Source organism: Python bivittatus, unplaced genomic scaffold (genome assembly GCF_059951505.1).
Source record: "Python bivittatus isolate LINGU-HERP-01145 unplaced genomic scaffold, Pbiv_v1 ctg000850_np1212, whole genome shotgun sequence".
NCBI lineage: Eukaryota > Metazoa > Chordata > Lepidosauria > Squamata > Pythonidae > Python > Python bivittatus.
This window is the reverse complement of record NW_028277112.1, coordinates 50,497,895-50,516,731: the sequence shown is the minus strand read 5'-3', so window position 1 is coordinate 50,516,731 and position 18,837 is coordinate 50,497,895. Positions and strand designations below refer to the sequence as shown.

The 18,837-nt window shown below is 35.6% G+C and overlaps 1 protein-coding gene across 2 annotated transcripts in view; it reads left to right on the top strand.

Annotated features, from left to right (window-relative positions):
* Positions 1 to 18,837, top strand: part of MLLT3 (MLLT3 super elongation complex subunit) — a 135,387-nt gene that overhangs the window by 84,734 nt on the left and 31,816 nt on the right. For both annotated transcript variants that reach the window (XM_025164600.2, XM_007424946.3), the window contains exons 5-6: positions 181 to 300; positions 5,456 to 6,064. In XM_025164600.2, the coding sequence (XP_025020368.1) occupies positions 181 to 300; positions 5,456 to 6,064 (729 nt within the window). The remainder of the gene's footprint in view (positions 1 to 180; positions 301 to 5,455; positions 6,065 to 18,837) is intronic.

The window sequence follows — 18,837 nt, the reverse complement described above, 5'->3', positions numbered from 1 at the left end:
TTCTTTCAATTTTGGTGACAGCCAAATGGTGTTAATAAAATAGATATCAATTACATACAGCCCACAATCAGGATTGCCAGTTTATCCAAGATATTTAATTGTCCACCTCCAAGATCCTTACTTTATATTCTAGCTTATTTTATAAATGTTTCTAATATTTTTATTACCCTTTCACTGTAGATCATGGTTATGTCAGATGGAACATCAGCTGCTTCAGGGCAAAGTCTTCATCTCCCTAATCTTCCCACTAATTCCCTGTCTTTTTCTGAAGTGAAGAAGAAATCATCTCATGGGCCAAAGGTAAGACATGGCCTATGGTTAGAAATTGGAATAGGTTTTGAGCAGCTGCTTTGAATGTTACATGATCAATGAGCCAAGAAGTAATTAGTTAAATGCCTCAATCTTTTAAGAAATTAATCTACCGTAATTCAAAGATAGATTTATAATCTTAATATTTAGGATTAGTTACATATGTTTGCTTCTGAAAAGTTTGTAACTACATATATGTATTAAAACACCCATTTATTTTGCAGATTCATATTTAAATGTACCTGATACAATTACCTACTTTTTGTCCTGACTGCTGAATTCTAGAGTTGACAGCCCACTGAGAAGCAAATTATTAAAAATGGAACCATGTATTAATTAGGGATATACCAATTGTAAGTTTCATCAGCATATCACATGTTATAGCAGGACTATATTTTCCTTATCCTTTGCATTCATCAGTCCCCAAATCTGGTCTGGATTTGTTTCTGGTTACAAGAAAGAGGAATGCAAAGGAAATTCCCATTGTGCAAGTGGAAGTGATCCCTAAGTTGCCATGGTTCACTTTGAGCCCATGCCCTAAAATGGATTAACCAAGGGATATTTAAACGTTCAAAATTGTGTGCTGGTGAATTAAACTTAGTTACCACGTATTTAACAGTCTTTTCCAGTTAAAAGTTTATACTGACACATATAAAGCCCACAGAAACTTGGAGTATTCAAGCAAATAAAACAATATGATTTTAATTGGGGCAGGGGATTAATAACTCAGTGCAAAAATTCAAAATAATGAATAAAATGCAGTTTAAATGAAGCCCAAATAAAAGTGTTAGTTGTGTGGATTTGGTGTCTCAGGAAAATGGGGAGCAGGATTTGCTTGAGAAAGGTGTCTGACAGGGAGATAGAAGATTTGCAAACTAATGTACAATAGTGAAATGAGTCCTAAAGAGTGTTGGAAAGAGGGGGCTTTTAGATAAACTGTTTGCCTCCTGCTGTTACGTAGTCTTTCACAGAAAAGAAAGAAACACAAAATCCAATGTGAAAGTATGGGATGGCACCAATTTGGAGAGAAAAATCCTCTCTAGAAATAGAAGAGAAACTTCCCTCAGTTTATTCTGTCAGCTCCTTCAGGCAAAGGTACAAAAGCTTAGGCCTTTGGAATAAGGGGTGGCTAAGGCTTATGTGGGAAAAGCACTGACATGTAGTTTCCAAAAATCTTTTCTCACTGGAACCATCACAGCATCTGTGAAAGCAGTGGTTTGCAACTTCTCTCTCTTGGCTTACAAACTCTCTCTAGCTTTCCCTGGAAAGGTTGGGGGAAAAGAACAGAGCTTTGGAGCTCTGGGACATTCCTTTCTGCTTGACTAAGAAGGTAAAAAGATGAATACTCCCTTCAATAATTGCCAGAGTAGATGTTGTAGTTATAGATTAGCAACAAAAGAAACGAAGGCTAGAGTAGCCTTTGATTGGCTTTAGCACACCAAAACAGAGAAACATCCTGGAAGGATGATGACATCGCTGGGGAAGTTGAAAAAGAAATATTATTTAAAAAGTACTGACCTTATCTTGACTGAACCAGTTAGAGGTAAAATCTGCTCTTGATTAGATTAGCATATGATCAAGAATATTGATAAAGCTCATAGCCAGATGGAGGTCATGCTTGTCACACCCAGATATTCAGGAAAATACACAGATTAAATTAAGGTCCTGGTTCATTATTTTGTTTTCCAAAAAGGACATTTTATCATTTCTTAAGAAATGAAGACTACACAGAACCACATTTCTTGGCTTCTAAGATTCAGTGATCATCTTCTAACTACTTCATTCCAGATTAAGGGTAGGGGGGAAATTACTTTTTAAAATCCAAATCTCATACATAATTCCAGTATTTTGGACATGAACATAGTTGTTTTAAGAGCATTTCCACATTTTGTTAATTCACAGAAGATCTGCTTAGAAAGAGAGTCTATGTTCACATTTATTTATAAGAATTTTATATTTATTTTCAGTTCTAACAATACTTCTAGTTATTTGTTGCCTTTTATCTTCGCTTTCCTTAGGTGGCATACCCAGTAATTCCCACACTCCCATTTTATTGCAAGAATAATCCTGTGAAGAGGATTGCATTAAGAAATAGTGACTGGTTCAATATTTATTAAGCCATATTGTAGCTTGCTTGGGTTTTCACTGGCTTTACACGGTATGTGAATCTAACCAGAGTCTTGGCCAAAGTCACTCAGTTTGCTCAGATTGAAAAAGAATAGGTTTTTTTTTATTATTATTATTATTATGAGAGAGTACATATAAAACATTAAAGTGAAATGGCTATGCTTGAAGCACCTGGTAGCAGCTTCAGAAGAAGCCATGACACAGCTGCTTTAATGATTCAGAAAGAGGCACTATATGCATGCTCCCTTAAGATACAGAACATCTCTTTTGGAGATTTTTCATAGCTGTAACATGTATGTATGTATGTATGCATGTATATCTTAAAACAACAAAAACAAAACACTAAAAGCCAAGTGAAATAACACTGTTTCAAGAAAATGGTGCAACTGAGGTGCTGTTGCAGATAAAAATCAAGTCCTGTCTTGCATTCGTATTGATTTAACTTCTCGGTTTATATAGGAGAAGGTGTCCTATGTATTTATATCAATCTCTCTAGTGTACCTATGCTTGCTGAATACAAAGAGGAAAGGAGAGAGGAAGTATGTTTGTGTGCACAAGGATATTTTAATTGGATTTACAATTTTCAATTTTAGTGGGAAGATTACAGTGCAACAGAAGATAATTCATGGTCAACAAATAGCTTAAAGACCACAAAGATTGTCAAGTTTTTATGATTCATCATTGTATTATTGTTTAATATATGCTAAATTCTGAATTTTAATTAAGTTTCAGATTTTGAGTGTTGAAGTAGGAGATAAGAACCATATCATGCCATTTAATAATAGTCTTATGGTTACTTTGGGGTGATGATAGAAATGGCTTTCAAATATCACAGGCAGGCATATTAGTGGAATATGTTGTGCTTGATTTCAGTAGTGGCAGAAACTGAAGGATTATTGAAAAGGGAAGGTAAAGCACAGGGAAGATCAGAAATGGGTGGACAAGTAAGATATGTCACACTGGGAGCTGTAGAGGGGAGAGAATGACAACATGCACCAGCCTTTCTCTACTCACTTCATAGGAATCTCTCCAGAACAATGAAAACTGAGACATCTATTTTGTTGAACTATGGCCATCCAAGAAATATATATGTACTTGAATAATATTTGTATTAGATAAGCATATATAGAATTGGAACTGTGTACTATTATAATATATAACTTTTTTTGTTGAACTTTTTCACTTTTATGTTAAAACACTTATGTATTTTTTCCTTTTTTGTAAATAATAATAATAATAATAATAATTATTATTATTATTATTATTATTATTATTATTATTATTATTTTAAAAAAAACTATGGCCAACCAAAATGGTTTGGCAGACCTTCCAGAAGGTGATCATTTGTTCTGGATTTGAAACAAAATGTAATTTTCTTTTCATACACAGACATAATTTTTGTCCTGCACATTTGTGAAACAGGTTCAGGCTACATTTTTCTCCTCATAGTTTTATTATGTTTTCTGAACCATCCACAAGATTTCAAGAAATGGTTATCATGGAAGGAAGTATATTTTTATAAGCATTAATTCTAATTTCTAAGCTAGTTCATTAAATGCATTTATTAAGCCTGCTAAATGGTACTTTTTTTTTTATCAAGTATGCAGCTTGGTATTATAAGTGTATATTATGCATAATTAAAGCTAACAAGCTTCTTAATTCACTAAAATATTTTATAAGATTTGTTTTCTTACTCTACCCACACTTCTATTCTTCTGGGTCTCTCTTTTCATTTAAAAGTAATGTGTCTTGTACAGTCCACCATAAGATACACTTCAGCTATTGAACTTTAAAGATGAGATTGTAGTGAAAAGATAAGCCGAAGTGTCAAACTCAGGGTGGGACATTCTGCAACTTTAGTTGGAAGTAAGTTCTAGGTTAAGCTCAATTGTAAGTAAACGTAGTTAAAATTTAAACATTAAATTTCAAAGTACTGGAAGCTATACATTGATTGGATTCACACAAACAAAAATAGGGTTTGCTTAACTAGGTGGCTGGCTTTGCACAATGTTCTGAACCATAAATCATAGGTATGTTAAGCCAAACTAGGTTATTATCTCTAGATAGATTTTCCTTTTATTTTTTTCAGAGATTTGTTGCTAATTCTGTAGGAATTTTGCTGTTTCATGCCAAAGCTTGTAATTTCAACATTAGAAAATTCTGCTTCTTAGTTTCATGAACCCACAACATAGAAACTACCAAGCTGTGTGTGTGTTTTTATTGGTCTTCCAAGATGAATCTGCGAATACAGCTTATGTGATTAAATTCAGTTTTGTTAACTTTGGCCTTCCCCAGTTTGGCTGGGAATTATAGGAGTAGAAGTTTCAACATCTGAAGAGCTTCAGGTTGGGAAAAGCTGTTTTTCATAGATAGGCAGGAACTCTCCAAGGTCCTGTATAATTTTTTAAAAATATTTTAGTTAGAGATTCTTCAAATTAAAGCTTAGACTTGCTACCCACAAATACAGCCTGGTTCACATATTATCAGAGCCATATGTTTTGTGACCTTTTCAGTAATTCCATCCTGCTTACTCACTTTAATTTTAACAAGTTGTGAATTTTGTTTTACCCCACTGTGGTTAATAATCTTACAACGTAATAGTGTTTCATATAAAGCAACAGTGAATATTCCTATAAAATTTTAAATGTTTTGCTCAGAAAAGAAAATGACTACCCTCATAGTACTTAATCGTTTAGTTTCCAGCAGATGCTTTAATTTGTAAACAATTTTAGAACTCTTTAATGTCCTGTAGAATGTCTATAGAATCTCACAAGAATGTCTTTTGTTACCTCTTCACAAAGTATGTAAATCATTACTGTGCTGGATCTTTAGTGTATTGAAATGTTATTTGTTGTGCTTTAAGCAAAGAAATACAGTCCAGTAGACCCTATTTTGGTACAGAACTGATGCAAGCCCTATTAATGTAAGTAAAGTTTGCAGATCAGCAACTTGTGGTAGATGTATCTCAAACAGAGGAGACTAGAGCAAAGGGTTAACTTTGTAATTTCCATTGTTGCAGGAGCTGAGCAAGAGTGTAAGCACTAGTAGCAGCAGCAGTAGTAGTAACAGTTTTTCAAAGCCCCATAAATTAACAAAGGAGCACAAGGAAAAATCTTCAAAAGACTCAAAAGAACATAAAAGTGCCTTCAAAGAACCTTCCAGGGAACACAACAAATCTTCCAAAGAATCCTCTAAAAAACCCAAAGAAAATAAACCACTAAAGGATGAAAAAATTGTTCCTAAGATGGCCTTCAAGGAGCCCAAACCTATGTCAAAGGAGCCAAAATCAGAAAATAACATACTTACCATAACCGGTGGACAGCAACAAGAAAAGAAGGCTGCCTCCAAAAGGCCTCCAGGTCTAGATTCTGAGGATCTTGCAGCCAAAAAGAAGAAAAAAAGTGGATCTGAGGCTTTATTTAAAAGTTTTTCTAATGCTCCCCCACTAATACTTACTTGTTCCAGTGTGGACAAAAAACAGACAAAGGATAAATCTCAGTTTAAAATTGGGAAAGTTAAAATGGAAAGCGAGCCGTTGGAGAAAAAGAAAAATACATTACCGCCATTTGATGATATTGTGGACCCTAATGATTCTGATATGGAGGAGAACATGTCTTCAAAATCAGAAGTAAGAGTTTATGTTTATTGTTATTTTGTTGTCCGGTTACAGGTTTTGCTTTATTTACCCCATTTTTTAAAAGTCTTGGATATCATCCATGTATGTGTATACATGTACATCAAATGGATTCCATTTGTATTGTTGGTAAAATCCATAGTTTCATTTTACAGATGATTTTGCTGGTTGGTTTATTCTAGGGAATTTCATCAGTTGGTTGTTCCTTATTAATCAAATAGGAAGACAAGGAATATAGGTTTTTCAGTGTAATTGTATTTTGTTGCCAGGAAATAAATGTTTATGCTTTTGGGGTATGACTGACTGCTTAACTCTGTTGAATGGATGAATGTAACATCTGTGGAAGAAACAATACTTTGAAACTGGGTTTTGAACAGTTATATGTGAAAATATAAGATAAAAATATATAGTTTCCTCTTTATCTGGATGCTTTGCTTGCACCTTTATGTTCAAGATGATGTTGAATCTTAGAGTTACTTTAAGGCTGATGAATCAAGGTATATTCACCACTTATTATTTCACTTTAATAACTAATTTGAACTGTCTCCACTGTATAATGTTTTATATTGAGTTTCACAGTTTTGAAAGTCTGCTTATATTCTTGGTTATAATCCCATTCATAACTTTGATGAGGATTAGTAAATGATGGAAGCACATTTATGAACAGAATAAGTTCATATATTACTTTAAAAACTGAAATTTAGAAATGGGAAATTTTTCAATTTATAACATTTCTGTCTCTGGAATATAGGAACTGGATCCTTGAAAGCTGAAAATGAATTGGAAAAAAAAAGAATATCTATTTTTAGTTGCCTCTTTGCTATTTCAAAATGTAACAGGGTTACATTTCACCTGGACTTATATGTCGTGAACAGTTTGATGCAATTTTTTAATTCAAAATTGGCTTTTTCAGAAAAACAGGAGAATATCATTGCTTTTGCTCTACAAGCCTCATTTATGGTATTTCATGTTATTGTTTATAGAACTAGAGCTAAACAATGCAATGCATTTAATTCTTAATTTGCCACCTTCTCTTTAGTAATGTAAAGCATTCAAAAGAGGTGTTTTACAGTGCGCAGGAGTGCAAACAAGTACCACTCCATATGCGCATAGAGACAGCCAGGAATACCTTCGGAAGCTGCAACGTAACCCTAGCAAAAGTCATAGCTGCTTTAATGATTCAAAGAGGAGCTCCTTCACATTTTGAAACACCTTTTTTTAATGCCTTGCATATCCCTAATCTTTAGCCCACAGTGACCATCAGACGTTCTTTATAGCAGCCTTGAGAGAAACACATTAAAAAAAAGATAAGACAGGGGAGGATAAAGAAACACAATGCACCTGTCTGTGTTAAATCCTGCTTTATTGAAAAGGGGAAAAAATACATGATGCTATATCTTCATACTGATGGTTTATTAAACATAGTTTCAGGCTGCATTGTTATGGCCTTGTGTTTGCCGTGCAGATATGATATACAAAAAACACTTTAGCATACTGATGTGCGTGAATCAGCAAATAAGAAAACCCTGGGCATGTTCTGTATTTTCATAAGCATACATTCTGTAAGTATTTCTATTTGCTTACAGCTATTAATTTTGCTATACTTCATTCAGCTCTTTTAACATATTTTGTGCTAGGAATAATTCAAGTAATTAGTGTAATTGTGTTTATAATTATATTTACATAGAAAAAAATCCCAGATTTTCACTCATGTAGTAAAAGCTTCCCTTGCTATCCTCTTTCTTGCACACACCAGCACAAATGCCCCAGATGTATTCCAGAGAATACCCATAACTTCTGGAGCAGCTTTCAGATAAGTGTGCTGAAAAGAAATGAATATGAAACTCTACAAGAGTCTGTTTCACTAGTGAATACTGTAGATGAAATTAGATACAGTCCCAAAATGTTTGAAGACCTATAGAATATATGTTATTACCGTAACATTTTGTGTAATGTTAGAGGCTTTAATCATGCCTGGATTTTTCCTTAAAATACTTTTCTGCTTCACTCCCCAATCAATATAATGTATTGAGTAAAATATTTTGTGGAAAAGGAAGTTATACTTCTAACAGCTTAATAAATTATCTGTAATAGCACATTTTAAACAAGGGAAGTAAATTTAAATATTTCCAAGATACAGGTAGTGCTCAACTTCTGGAACGACTGGAATTTCCGTTGCTAAGCAATACAGTCGCAAAGTGCGATGTCGTGTGACCACATTGCTTAGCGACAGCAATCCCAGCACTCCCCATTGCTGCTTTTAACCAAATTCCACCACAATCCAAGCCATTCCGGGCTTGGTCCCTTCCAGACCTGCACTTCGGTAAGGTAAAAGAGTGCCTCCTCTTCAACTCTCCCACCCACCTATCTCACCCCCCCCATCTCTGCCCTTTTGGCTACCCTGCATCCTGCCTTGCAGGGTGGCAAGCAGTCCTAGAACCATGCAGATCTGGGGCTGCTTACCACACTGCAACTCAGGGACTTCTTGGTGCACCACGGCTCTGGGGCTGCAGGAAGCCCCTGAGCCAAAGCACGAAGCTGCAGCACCCCTGGAAGCTCCAGCAGCACAGCGTGAAGCCACAGCGCCCCAGGAAGCTGCAGCCACCGCAGCCCACTGTCAGCTGTAACCCTCACCACCCTGCACTCCAAGGCCTCTGCCGCCCTGCGCTCCACCCCCCCAGCTGACCTTCACCGTCTTCTTGCTCCCGCTGCTGATGAGGCATGCCCACCCTGGCCCTTCGTAAAGCAGCTACTGACCATGTGAGGCCATCTTCCCCAGGTCTCATGAGGAAACTGCCATGTGCGACCTTGGGAAGAAAGCGTCATGTGGCCAGCAGCTGCCTCACAAAGGGCCAGGCCAAGCATGCTTGGTCAGCAGCAGGAGCAGGAAGACAGCAAAGGTCAGGTAAGGCTGCAGGGGACCAAAAGGGCATAAATGGGGGAGATAGGCAGGTGGGGGGAGTTGAAGCACCCCCGCAGTCGTAAGTGCGGGCAGGCTGCCAAGTGCCCAAATTGTGATCATGTGACTGCAGGGGCACTGCAAGAGCCATAACTTCGGGGACCAGTCATAAGTCCCATTGTTCAGTGCTGCTGTAACTTTGAATGCTGAACGAATGGTCATAAGTCAAGCACTATCTTAAAAAGAAGTCAATAAAGAGATAGCCACAATTGTTAAGAATGAAGATGTCACTAAAAAAATATTTTCTTTGATATAACTTCCATTTTTATTTCATCACTTAACCCTACCTTTTTTGTACATGTTTTAAAATGTTTGGCCCAAGTAGTAGGTGGCTCACTAAAGAGAAACAATCATTAGTCTTTTTTCTTGATTTTTCTTGATTTAAAATGTTTCTATTTTGCTTCCTATTAAAAAAGAATCTCGAAGTAATTTACAATTTAAAATTATAATTAAAAATAGATTAAAACAGTTAATGTAAATCATGCATTAAAATATTTTATTAACTTACAATACAAAAATGCAAAATTAAATTAAATTAAACAGTGATGGAAATTTCTTGTAGACAGGTCGTATTTCATATTATTTTTAAGGTGGGTCTTTAATTGTTTCTCTTCATGTGGACAAAAGGTGGAAAACATAGAAGGAATGTACAGTGGTACCTTGGTTCACAAACGCTTCTGTTCACGAACAATTCCGTTCACGAACAGCTCCGTTCGCAAAATTTTGCCTCCGTTCGCGAACGCCGGATCGGGTTATGAACAGAATCCGCGGCCATTTTCCCTCCCGTGACACGTGGTCGCGGCTTCCTGTAGGGAGGGGGACTCTCCCTCCAAGCAATATCCGCCTCCCCACCTGCCTTCCTGTCCTCCACGCCAGAAGTCGCGTCGAGCAAGGTTAGCTTTCTCTCTCTTCGTGCTCTACTTTGTGTCATATTTTTGCAGTTTAAAAAAAAAAATCATGGTTCAGAATGGATTAACAGTAATTACATTGAACCTTATGGGGAAATTTGATTCAGGACACGATCAAAAATCGGTTGGCGACCAAATTCGGAGGGGTCAGAACGGATTAACCGTATTTACATTGAACCTTATGGGAAAATTTGATTAACCGTATTTACATTGAACCTTATGGGAAAATTGATTCAGTCGCGAAACGAATTAAGTTCGTGACCCGAGGTACCACTGTATTCTTCTGTAGAAGTCTGTGACAGAAAGCAGAATTCATGCTTCCTTCAATGATGGCCAGTCATTCAGGTACTGAGGAAGCAAAGCATCCTCAAATCATGACACTACCAATCTCATGAGGTTCTTATTCTGGCATTCAGCGATTGGTTTCTAAACGGTCTAAAGAGCCATTCTATTAGCACCATTCCAGGCCAGTTCCATCAGCTCTGTCTTCCTTCCATATGTTTTTCATTCCAGCTAGTTATTCAATGGTCAGTAGAAAGGACCATTAAACTACAATGGTCAGTAGGGATGAAAACAATTCAGGGAGAAGAAAAACCCAACGGAGCCAGATTTGTAGCACAGTCACGGAACGAATTAAGTTCATGAACCGAGGTACCACTGTAGTTAATAGTCCTTTATTTTTATACCACTGCTCTAGCTGGGCTACAGTTGTGACCAAAATGATGTTTCTATTCCATACATCGGAACACCGCCCTTTTTTTTCAATCTTTCTCTCTGTGTCATCTGCTTTAGAAGTGAAATATAGGTAGTCCTCAGGTTAAGAATGAGTTCTGTTCCCAAGGTCTGTCCTTAAGTCAAATTTGTATGTAAGCTAGAACAGTATTATTGTATAATACTGTATAAGTAGTATTGTGCAATGAACTCAAACTATTGTGTATTTAACTCAAATCATTGCGTATTTAACTCAAATTTTGCTACAGTAGGCTCCGTTCTCAACTATGGGTCATCTGTAACCCGGGCATTCATAACCCAGGAACTACCTGTACTGTAAGTTGTTTCTAAGAACACACAGGATGTTGAAGGCAAAATATTTACATTTCCCTGTTGAAATTAAAATATGTTGAGAAAAATACAGGAGATAAAAGTGATATATAATTTCAACTATGCATTACATTTCTTTTTAGAATGTAAAAGATTCTGTAGATGGTCTATGCTCAATATTTTTTTAAAAGGTATGTGAATAGGACTAGTTAATTTCCTCAGTTCCCTTTAGAGATGTCAATTATTGATAGTGCTCTTGAATGATGGCCCTAAAATAGCCTCAAGCATTAGTGATTCCTTGATTATAGGAGTAGTGACTATGACTTCTGAGTACAGCTCATGGAATATGCAATCATTATCATATTTGAAAGTATCAACAGGCTTGTTTGTAATTTGTGGAAATTAATTCTCTTCTACAGTTTATAATATATAATCATTCTATAATGTAGGGGTAAAGTATTTGCAAATACAAGAACAAACATTAGGTGATATTATGAATACATTCAGTATTTTTAAAATTTGTGGTATCTAAATATTTGTTTTCAGTGTTTAGGTGCATTTGACAGTACTGTAATGTTTAAGATTTTATTCACATGTCTTAATGGGCAAAAAACAAACAAACCTTAACATGCAAGTTTTACCACTTTGATCTAAACTGTGATTATTACTGCATTAGTTTTTAAAGATCTCTCTCTTTTAAAACATTAAACTTGAAAGGATCCACTACCATGTGAATACCAGGAACTTTGGCTAATGTTAAAGTGCCAGTATCAATTTATATGAGCTAGCAAAGTACTCCAGAAGCTCTTGTATGTTCAGCCAGTTCTAAATCCCATCCTGTAATTTTTGGCTCTCGTCAGACGAGCATTAGGCAACGAGGAAAGGAAGGGGAAGGAAAGCTTGCAAAATTTATTACTATTGAGGCAATGGGGGAATAGTTCAAACCACTTCAAATTCTAAACATGTCTGCTTTTATCTTGAGTTCCTTAAAAACTGCTTCGTGAAAAACTTCAATTGCAGGATGTTTGATTTCATGAAAATTTGCCTACCGTTTTCCGATACTGAACCATGTAGCAGTATGATAAGAGAACACTTGGCCTTGTTTTCATTGCCTGTGTATCATGATATATAACCTGTCAGCCTTATAATATTTACATAAGTTTCAAACTGTAAGGTAGAAAAATTGAAATCTTAGATCTCATTATGGATTATTTCACGTTGCAGCTGCTGTTAATAGAACAACTATGGTTAAGAAGATGACAGTATTTGTTTTATAGATTTTCTATCAACATATCTAGCTGAACAGAGAAATTCAAAGTTAAAATGTCATACCAATTATACTATAAGTGTCTTTATTATATGCGTAAAGTAAATAATTTTTTTAATAAAAAAGAAGTGTCTTAACTATCAGGCAGATAAGGAAGTTGCCTCCATCTTTGGAAGACTTGATCTTGTGGGCTGTTGCCACTGGCCAAAGCAGGAGGTGATTTTATCTGATTTATTTCTCTCTACAATCCCCAGGGAAGGTTGAAGATTCTCTGAAACAGCATAGGAAGTGGTACTGGGGGCAAGGAAAACTGGGAGATAACATCTCTTCCCCACCCCTTCCCACCAGCCAAACATTTCTGCATAGAATTCTGTTTAGCTTGTGTCTGCTGTGCTAGTGAAGAACAAAATAAATAGGAAATAGATAAAATTGGGCCTAGGCTCACACATATTGCTATAAATAGTAATAATATGTCTTGTTTCATTTTGTTTACTTTTTTTTTTATTTTACAACTTTTGTAACCAATCCAAAGACCCTGGAATTGTAGAAACACCACATTGTGGTTTATTCAATAAAACATAGTTGAACCATGATTTAGTGAGATCTGTGAATTCAGCCAACCTATTTTTAAAATGGAGATAGGGAAACTTAATTATGAAGAAGCTAAATTCCTAGTGACCCCTTTTTATGATGGGTGTAAAGTTTCAATATCCACAAATAAATGATAGTCATTATAGTATTTTCTAGACTGCCTATTTTGGACAGAATCAGTCTGCCCAATGTGGATAAACAGAGTGCATCTGCTAAGAGTTCCCACCTCCTGGAAACCTGCAGGTAGGTGATTAAAAGCTGATATTTTCCATGGGAGCTCACTTCCTGTAGAAAAGCTTTCCACTGGAGACAAGAGTGGCCCCTTCCCTCACAATCTTCTGGAAGCCTTTGAAACCTGGTTACTTGTGAAGGTATTTGGCAACTAAGATGGCTTAGTATTATTGCTCTGGGTGAGCTGTGGCACTGTGAGTATTGCATTCATTAGGAAACGTCATTATATATTGATATATTTGTGTTCGTATTGCATTTCTTTATTGTATTATTGACTTTGTAAATTGCTTAGAGCTGACTAGATTGAGGCAGCATAAAAGTCTTCATAGTAAATAAAAATGGGATGTAAATATAGCATGTATCAGTCTTGTACGACCTCATGCACTCTGGATGAACTGAATTTCTACTGAGTACAGGAATTAAAATCCAGTGCAACAAGAGGATACTGGGTGGGGAAGGCTGCTATGTATTTTTGGAAGATAACTTCTGAACTTTATGAACGCTTTCTAGGATAGTATATATGGCTGCAATTAATATAAATGTTGCGGCTAAATTAACGGCAGCTTGTTAATGTAGTAGGTAAGCTCCTTGGTGTTACTACCACCAACATTTGGTAGCTCAGTTCCAATGCTTTTTGCTGTTTTTAATGCTTTTAATTTAGTAAAGGAACAGAAAATCCATAGAAGCTTGGCATTTGAGGAATTACCAAAAAAAAAAAAAAATTGACAACCCCCCCCCCGGCTTTTAGACCTGGCCCTGTCTTATTGTATACCTTGCTATAGCGTTTAATTCCATCCTATAGTTTTTGGCCTGAGAAAGATAGTTCACCTTTAGTTATGTAAAATATGTATAATAATATTTTGTTCATCAAGGAATGTAAAAGCTTTACTTTTGCACAAGATCCCAGTAAATTAATTTACAATTTTTAGAAGAATATTCTGACTAACCTCACCCCGTTCTTGCAAAGCCTCCAGGTTATTATTAACACAAAAATTTCCCTTTCTGCTAAAACTTAAAGTCAAAGTGTGTTCTTTTTAGCAGACATTTATTGACATTTATTGAAATTAAATAGGATGTAAGTTTTGAGTAATAGCTTTACTTTTTAAGTAAGTGACAGAGCATTAAGAACAGGTTTATTATAAAGCAGTCTTTTTATTTTCAATTTCTGATTAAAGGAAGGTGGATGTTGAGTAGCATATAAAGTATACAATGAAGTGTTAATTTTCAGGAATGTTTCACATTACCTCACTGAAATGCAGGGAGTCTTTATCATTTTTTCTGGTTTACTAAAATAATTTATATATTTCAAACTAGTGTTTGTTTTCAGCTATGAGCCTCTTTTAACTTGTTACAAAAGCCTACTGAATGAAAGGAAGGTTGCTATCATTATTCATCAATGCATGGATTGCTATTACCATGCAAAGCTGTGAAATTCCTTGGATGGTTTTGATCCTGTACACACTCACCCTGGATGGTAATAGAAATCATTTACCTCTTGCTGATGTCAATGATGAAAAGATAGTATTAGTTACATATGACTTTGGATTCGACTTTTGGCTTATTTCCTTGCATTTGATAAGCAGAAATCATCTTTTAACCAAAATAATTCCTAGAGTATTAGAATATCTAAATAGAGTAATTCTGTCATGAGTCCAAGTTACCAACTGAAGTATTAACATTCCAATCAAAGTTAAAATCTAATTTTTCTTCTCAGTCTGTGAGATACTATCCAGAACTCCCCTTTACATCTGTTACGCCTTATTCATTCTTTGGCTGGCTTCTTACTGCTTCAAGATTTCTGGGTGTGCAAGAAATGAGATACATGTATGAATAAACAAGGCCTAAAATGTAAAACTATTCATGATATAAGAATAGAGTTACTGTGTCAATTTTACTGTTTATGCTTTGTGCAAGAGATTTGGTATAAACAATATCTCATATGTTTTCTACAAAACACAGTGTCAGGACAACAAAATGTTTGGTTTTTTATTCTGATAATTTAGTGTGTCATTGTGCTCTGAATTGTAATAAATTCTAATAAGAGTGTTGAAAAGAGAAGAACATCATAACTTAAGGTTTAAATGTGGCTTGTTTCAACTAATCATAGCTGAGGTTGGACATGGTTTAGATGACTTCGGGTGACAGTGAGTTGCTGTTAATGTAAAATAGAAAAGCCTTCAAAATACTTGCAGCCACATCAAAGGAGAAAGCATGGAAACTGAGGGAAACAAATAGAAACTTTGGTCATATTCATCAAAGTAAAGTTAACAGAGATCTGAATGGTGCCACAGATTTTTTAGAAAACTTTCTGTTGCACTTTAGGTAATTTGCACAGGATAATTTGCATCAGATTTTTTAAATAAAGCTTTAAATATGTACCCATCTTAATTATTTTTCAGAAGACACTGTGTTTGAACTGAGATATCTCAGGAAAAAAAAATAAAGCATGCTCAGTGTGCTTTATCTAGAAGTTTTTAGTATAAACATTTAAAAATAAGAGCATCTTGTCTTACTTAAACTGGTACAGTACCGAAAACTGTTGATACACATTTCAAAAAGTATATCAAAAAGTTATCTGTGCAGTATATATCTTGGATTGGACATGGGTGGAGTTATCTGCACTCATTTATGTAGAGGTCTCTGTAGAAATGACTGCAATGCTGAATCCTATCCCTTAACTTTTATTCCAGTCAAAGAAGCAATGCAGAGACTAGAAACATTCTTTAAACATTTGCATTGTGGGTGAGTGTGAGGATCCATTCTTCTCATGTTGTCTTCCTTCTCTGCGGGATCATTCAAAGCTTCAGGATAAGACACTTTAAGGCTGCTTAGTTCGTAAAAATGTAAAATCTCCTTTGATTCAAACATAACTCCCAGGAGCTTAATAGATGTGTCAGTGTGGTTTTCTTGGCAACAATATAGAAGTGGCTTCCCAATGACTTCTTGTGAAATGTTTTTTAACTATATTGCATATTTAGGCACTTCTTGTGTATTAGAAAGGAGATAACTATATCCCATGTTTGAAACTTTCTCTAATAGGAAAATTTGGGCGTCTGGCCAGGTTAGTTTGGCTCTCTTGTACCCATTATACATTGTCTTCTAGCCTGATCATATCTCATTGGGAGTTAATTGGCAGGAGATAACCCCAACAATTTCTTCAGTACAATTATTTTCCATGCAGATTGATAATTAGCATGGCTAATCCAGTTGAAAGAAGCAATAATAACTACTTCACCATGCCTATCTCAGTTGTATTCCAGCATTTGAAACACAGCAAGGTATCTACAAAGCAGCTCTTAGAAATACGGTTCAGGAAGGAAAAGTAAAAAAGAAAAAAAACACCACCTAACTATACTCTGTATTAGAATTGTGCCACCAATTTCGGTTTGAAAAGTTTAAGGGCTACAAGAAAATCTACTTTTAAAATGTTTATTCTTCCATCCCCTCTATCCTTAAAACTGCTGAGTTTTAACTCCACTTATAACTTCTATAATAAATTGATATAGGCTTGTTCTTATTGTCATTTTTAGACTTATGTAGAGTCATCAGGTAAGTGTTGTTTTTCTTAAAAGTTTAAAACATGTAAATTTGCTTCAAAAAGCTTCAGTTAAGCTCCCAATGAAATTAATGACAGTATAGCATATGTTGAACACTTCCGTTTCAGAAGTTTATGTATCATTGACTATGATACATTTCTCCTTCATATGTAGACACGATATCAACATAGATACAGCATGTACATTGAATACTGATTATGAAAAAGTTTTGCTAATCAACTCCAAGCAGCTGAACTCTTCTTTTCCTGTCTGGGTTAGTACTTGGATGGGAGACCTCCTGGAAATACTAGGGCTGTAGCTTGAATAAACATCCTAGAAAGAGACAGAGGCTTTCACATGTTCATCATGAAAACTATAGGGGCAGGTTCAGGAATGGAACTCACCCCTTCTCCTTTTTTATATTGTACTAGCTGAGCAGAAAGTATATAGAGTTGGTTATATTTTAGAATGCCAAGGACCTTGTTTCTGAAGGTCAGGAAGACCTTTGTTCCATGCTTAGGAAATCTGAAGAAAAATTGGATAAAAATCACTTGGAGATAGTGATTCATTCCAATAGCCTATCATGGGTAGGGCTGGCCTAGGCTATTAGATATTCATCTCTACAGCTGGGTCCCTACCACCTTCTCAGCAACCATTCCAGAAAGGGAAGGTTGGAGACTTATAATTATAAAGCTATGTCATTATCTAAAGATTTCAAATATGGTCTGATTAAAAGATAGCTTTTTCAAGAGGGGGCACACTACTGCCTTCTTCAAGGAAGATGGCATCATGCCTTCCCTTACAGAAACATTAACCACCTGTTGGCCTTGCAGGGTAAACCAAATAGGAACCACAACCAAATGAGCTATTTCTACTTTATTGTAAAGCTACATTGACAGAATCTTGCAAGTCTGAAAGTATAATTCTCCCCCCACTGCCATATCCTTTACAGCCCAAGAAACTAGGGAGGGTCTCTTCTGAGCCTCTTGCCCCATCCACTATCTAGCTGCGGGCTATGCTGTCTCTTATCTGACCATTCCCTCGGCAGCATCTCTTCGCCCAGTCTCCCAAGGTCTTTGCACTGGTCATGTACATTCCCAGGAGTAGTCAACTGAAACAAATGTATCATTTTTCTAACACTATAAATGCTAGCATGATCAGTTTGATCCAAGCTGAGATTGGATCTGGGAACCAAATAATGAATTCTAAAGCTGCTTCCTAGTTAAATGCTTAGAGATCACAAGAATTTATTTTCTATGGCATGCTTGTAGGTCTGATAGCAGGTTACAATATCTCTGCATAGCTAATTGCATGTTTAGTTAGTGATGCTTGATGAGATGCATTTAGTTGGGAATTATCTGTATGTCATAGATGAGCTATCACAGTCAGGAAACTATTTCTTCTGCAGTTAATGCTTTCATGAATGTGAAAAAATCCATAATATAATAAAAAATCAATATGTATCTTCAAAAAAGTTATTTGTACACGTTGACATAGCTTTATAATTTTAAAAGTTAGGCAGCAATATTACAGCTTATACAACATGTGGGAAAGTGGGTGGCAGAGGTAGAAGTATATAAAACTATGTAATGTGTTCTGCAAAAGACGTACAATGGAGTTCATTGTGTTAAAATGGAAACTTGGTAAAGGGGGCACTTTGCTGTTATTAAATCATAAGATAAATTGGGAGGGACAAAGATCTCTCATTTTGAAAGAACAAATTATCTGATGTTTATGCAGTATGCAGTTCTTGTTCAAGGTATCTTTCAAATATATTGAAAATCTGAAGAAAGGATTTAAAGAAGTGATAACAATCTCCACTATCTGGATGAAAACATTTTAGAGTAAGTGTCCAAGAAACATGACTAATACCTTAATACTTCTTCTCAACATTCTTCACAAAATTCTTCACATACCTGAAATAATGGATAAGGAACTAGTGGACATTTTGAATCAAATTTTGCCTTTTTTTAAAAAAAAATGCCAAGGATGGCATTTAGGATAAACCATAATTGTTTTGATTCACTGTTTTAAATATACTGTTTTAAATATTTAGGATGTTATGGGGTACTCCAGCCAGTTCATACTAAATGATAGTTGTTTTCAGTTGCAGGGTGTTGATTATTCTTGGCTACTGATCTGTGAAGAATAACACTGCTTACATATCTTCTACTTTGCTGTTGTGCAAAGAGTTCACTGATATGTATTGAAATAACAAGATCATAGCTAATCAG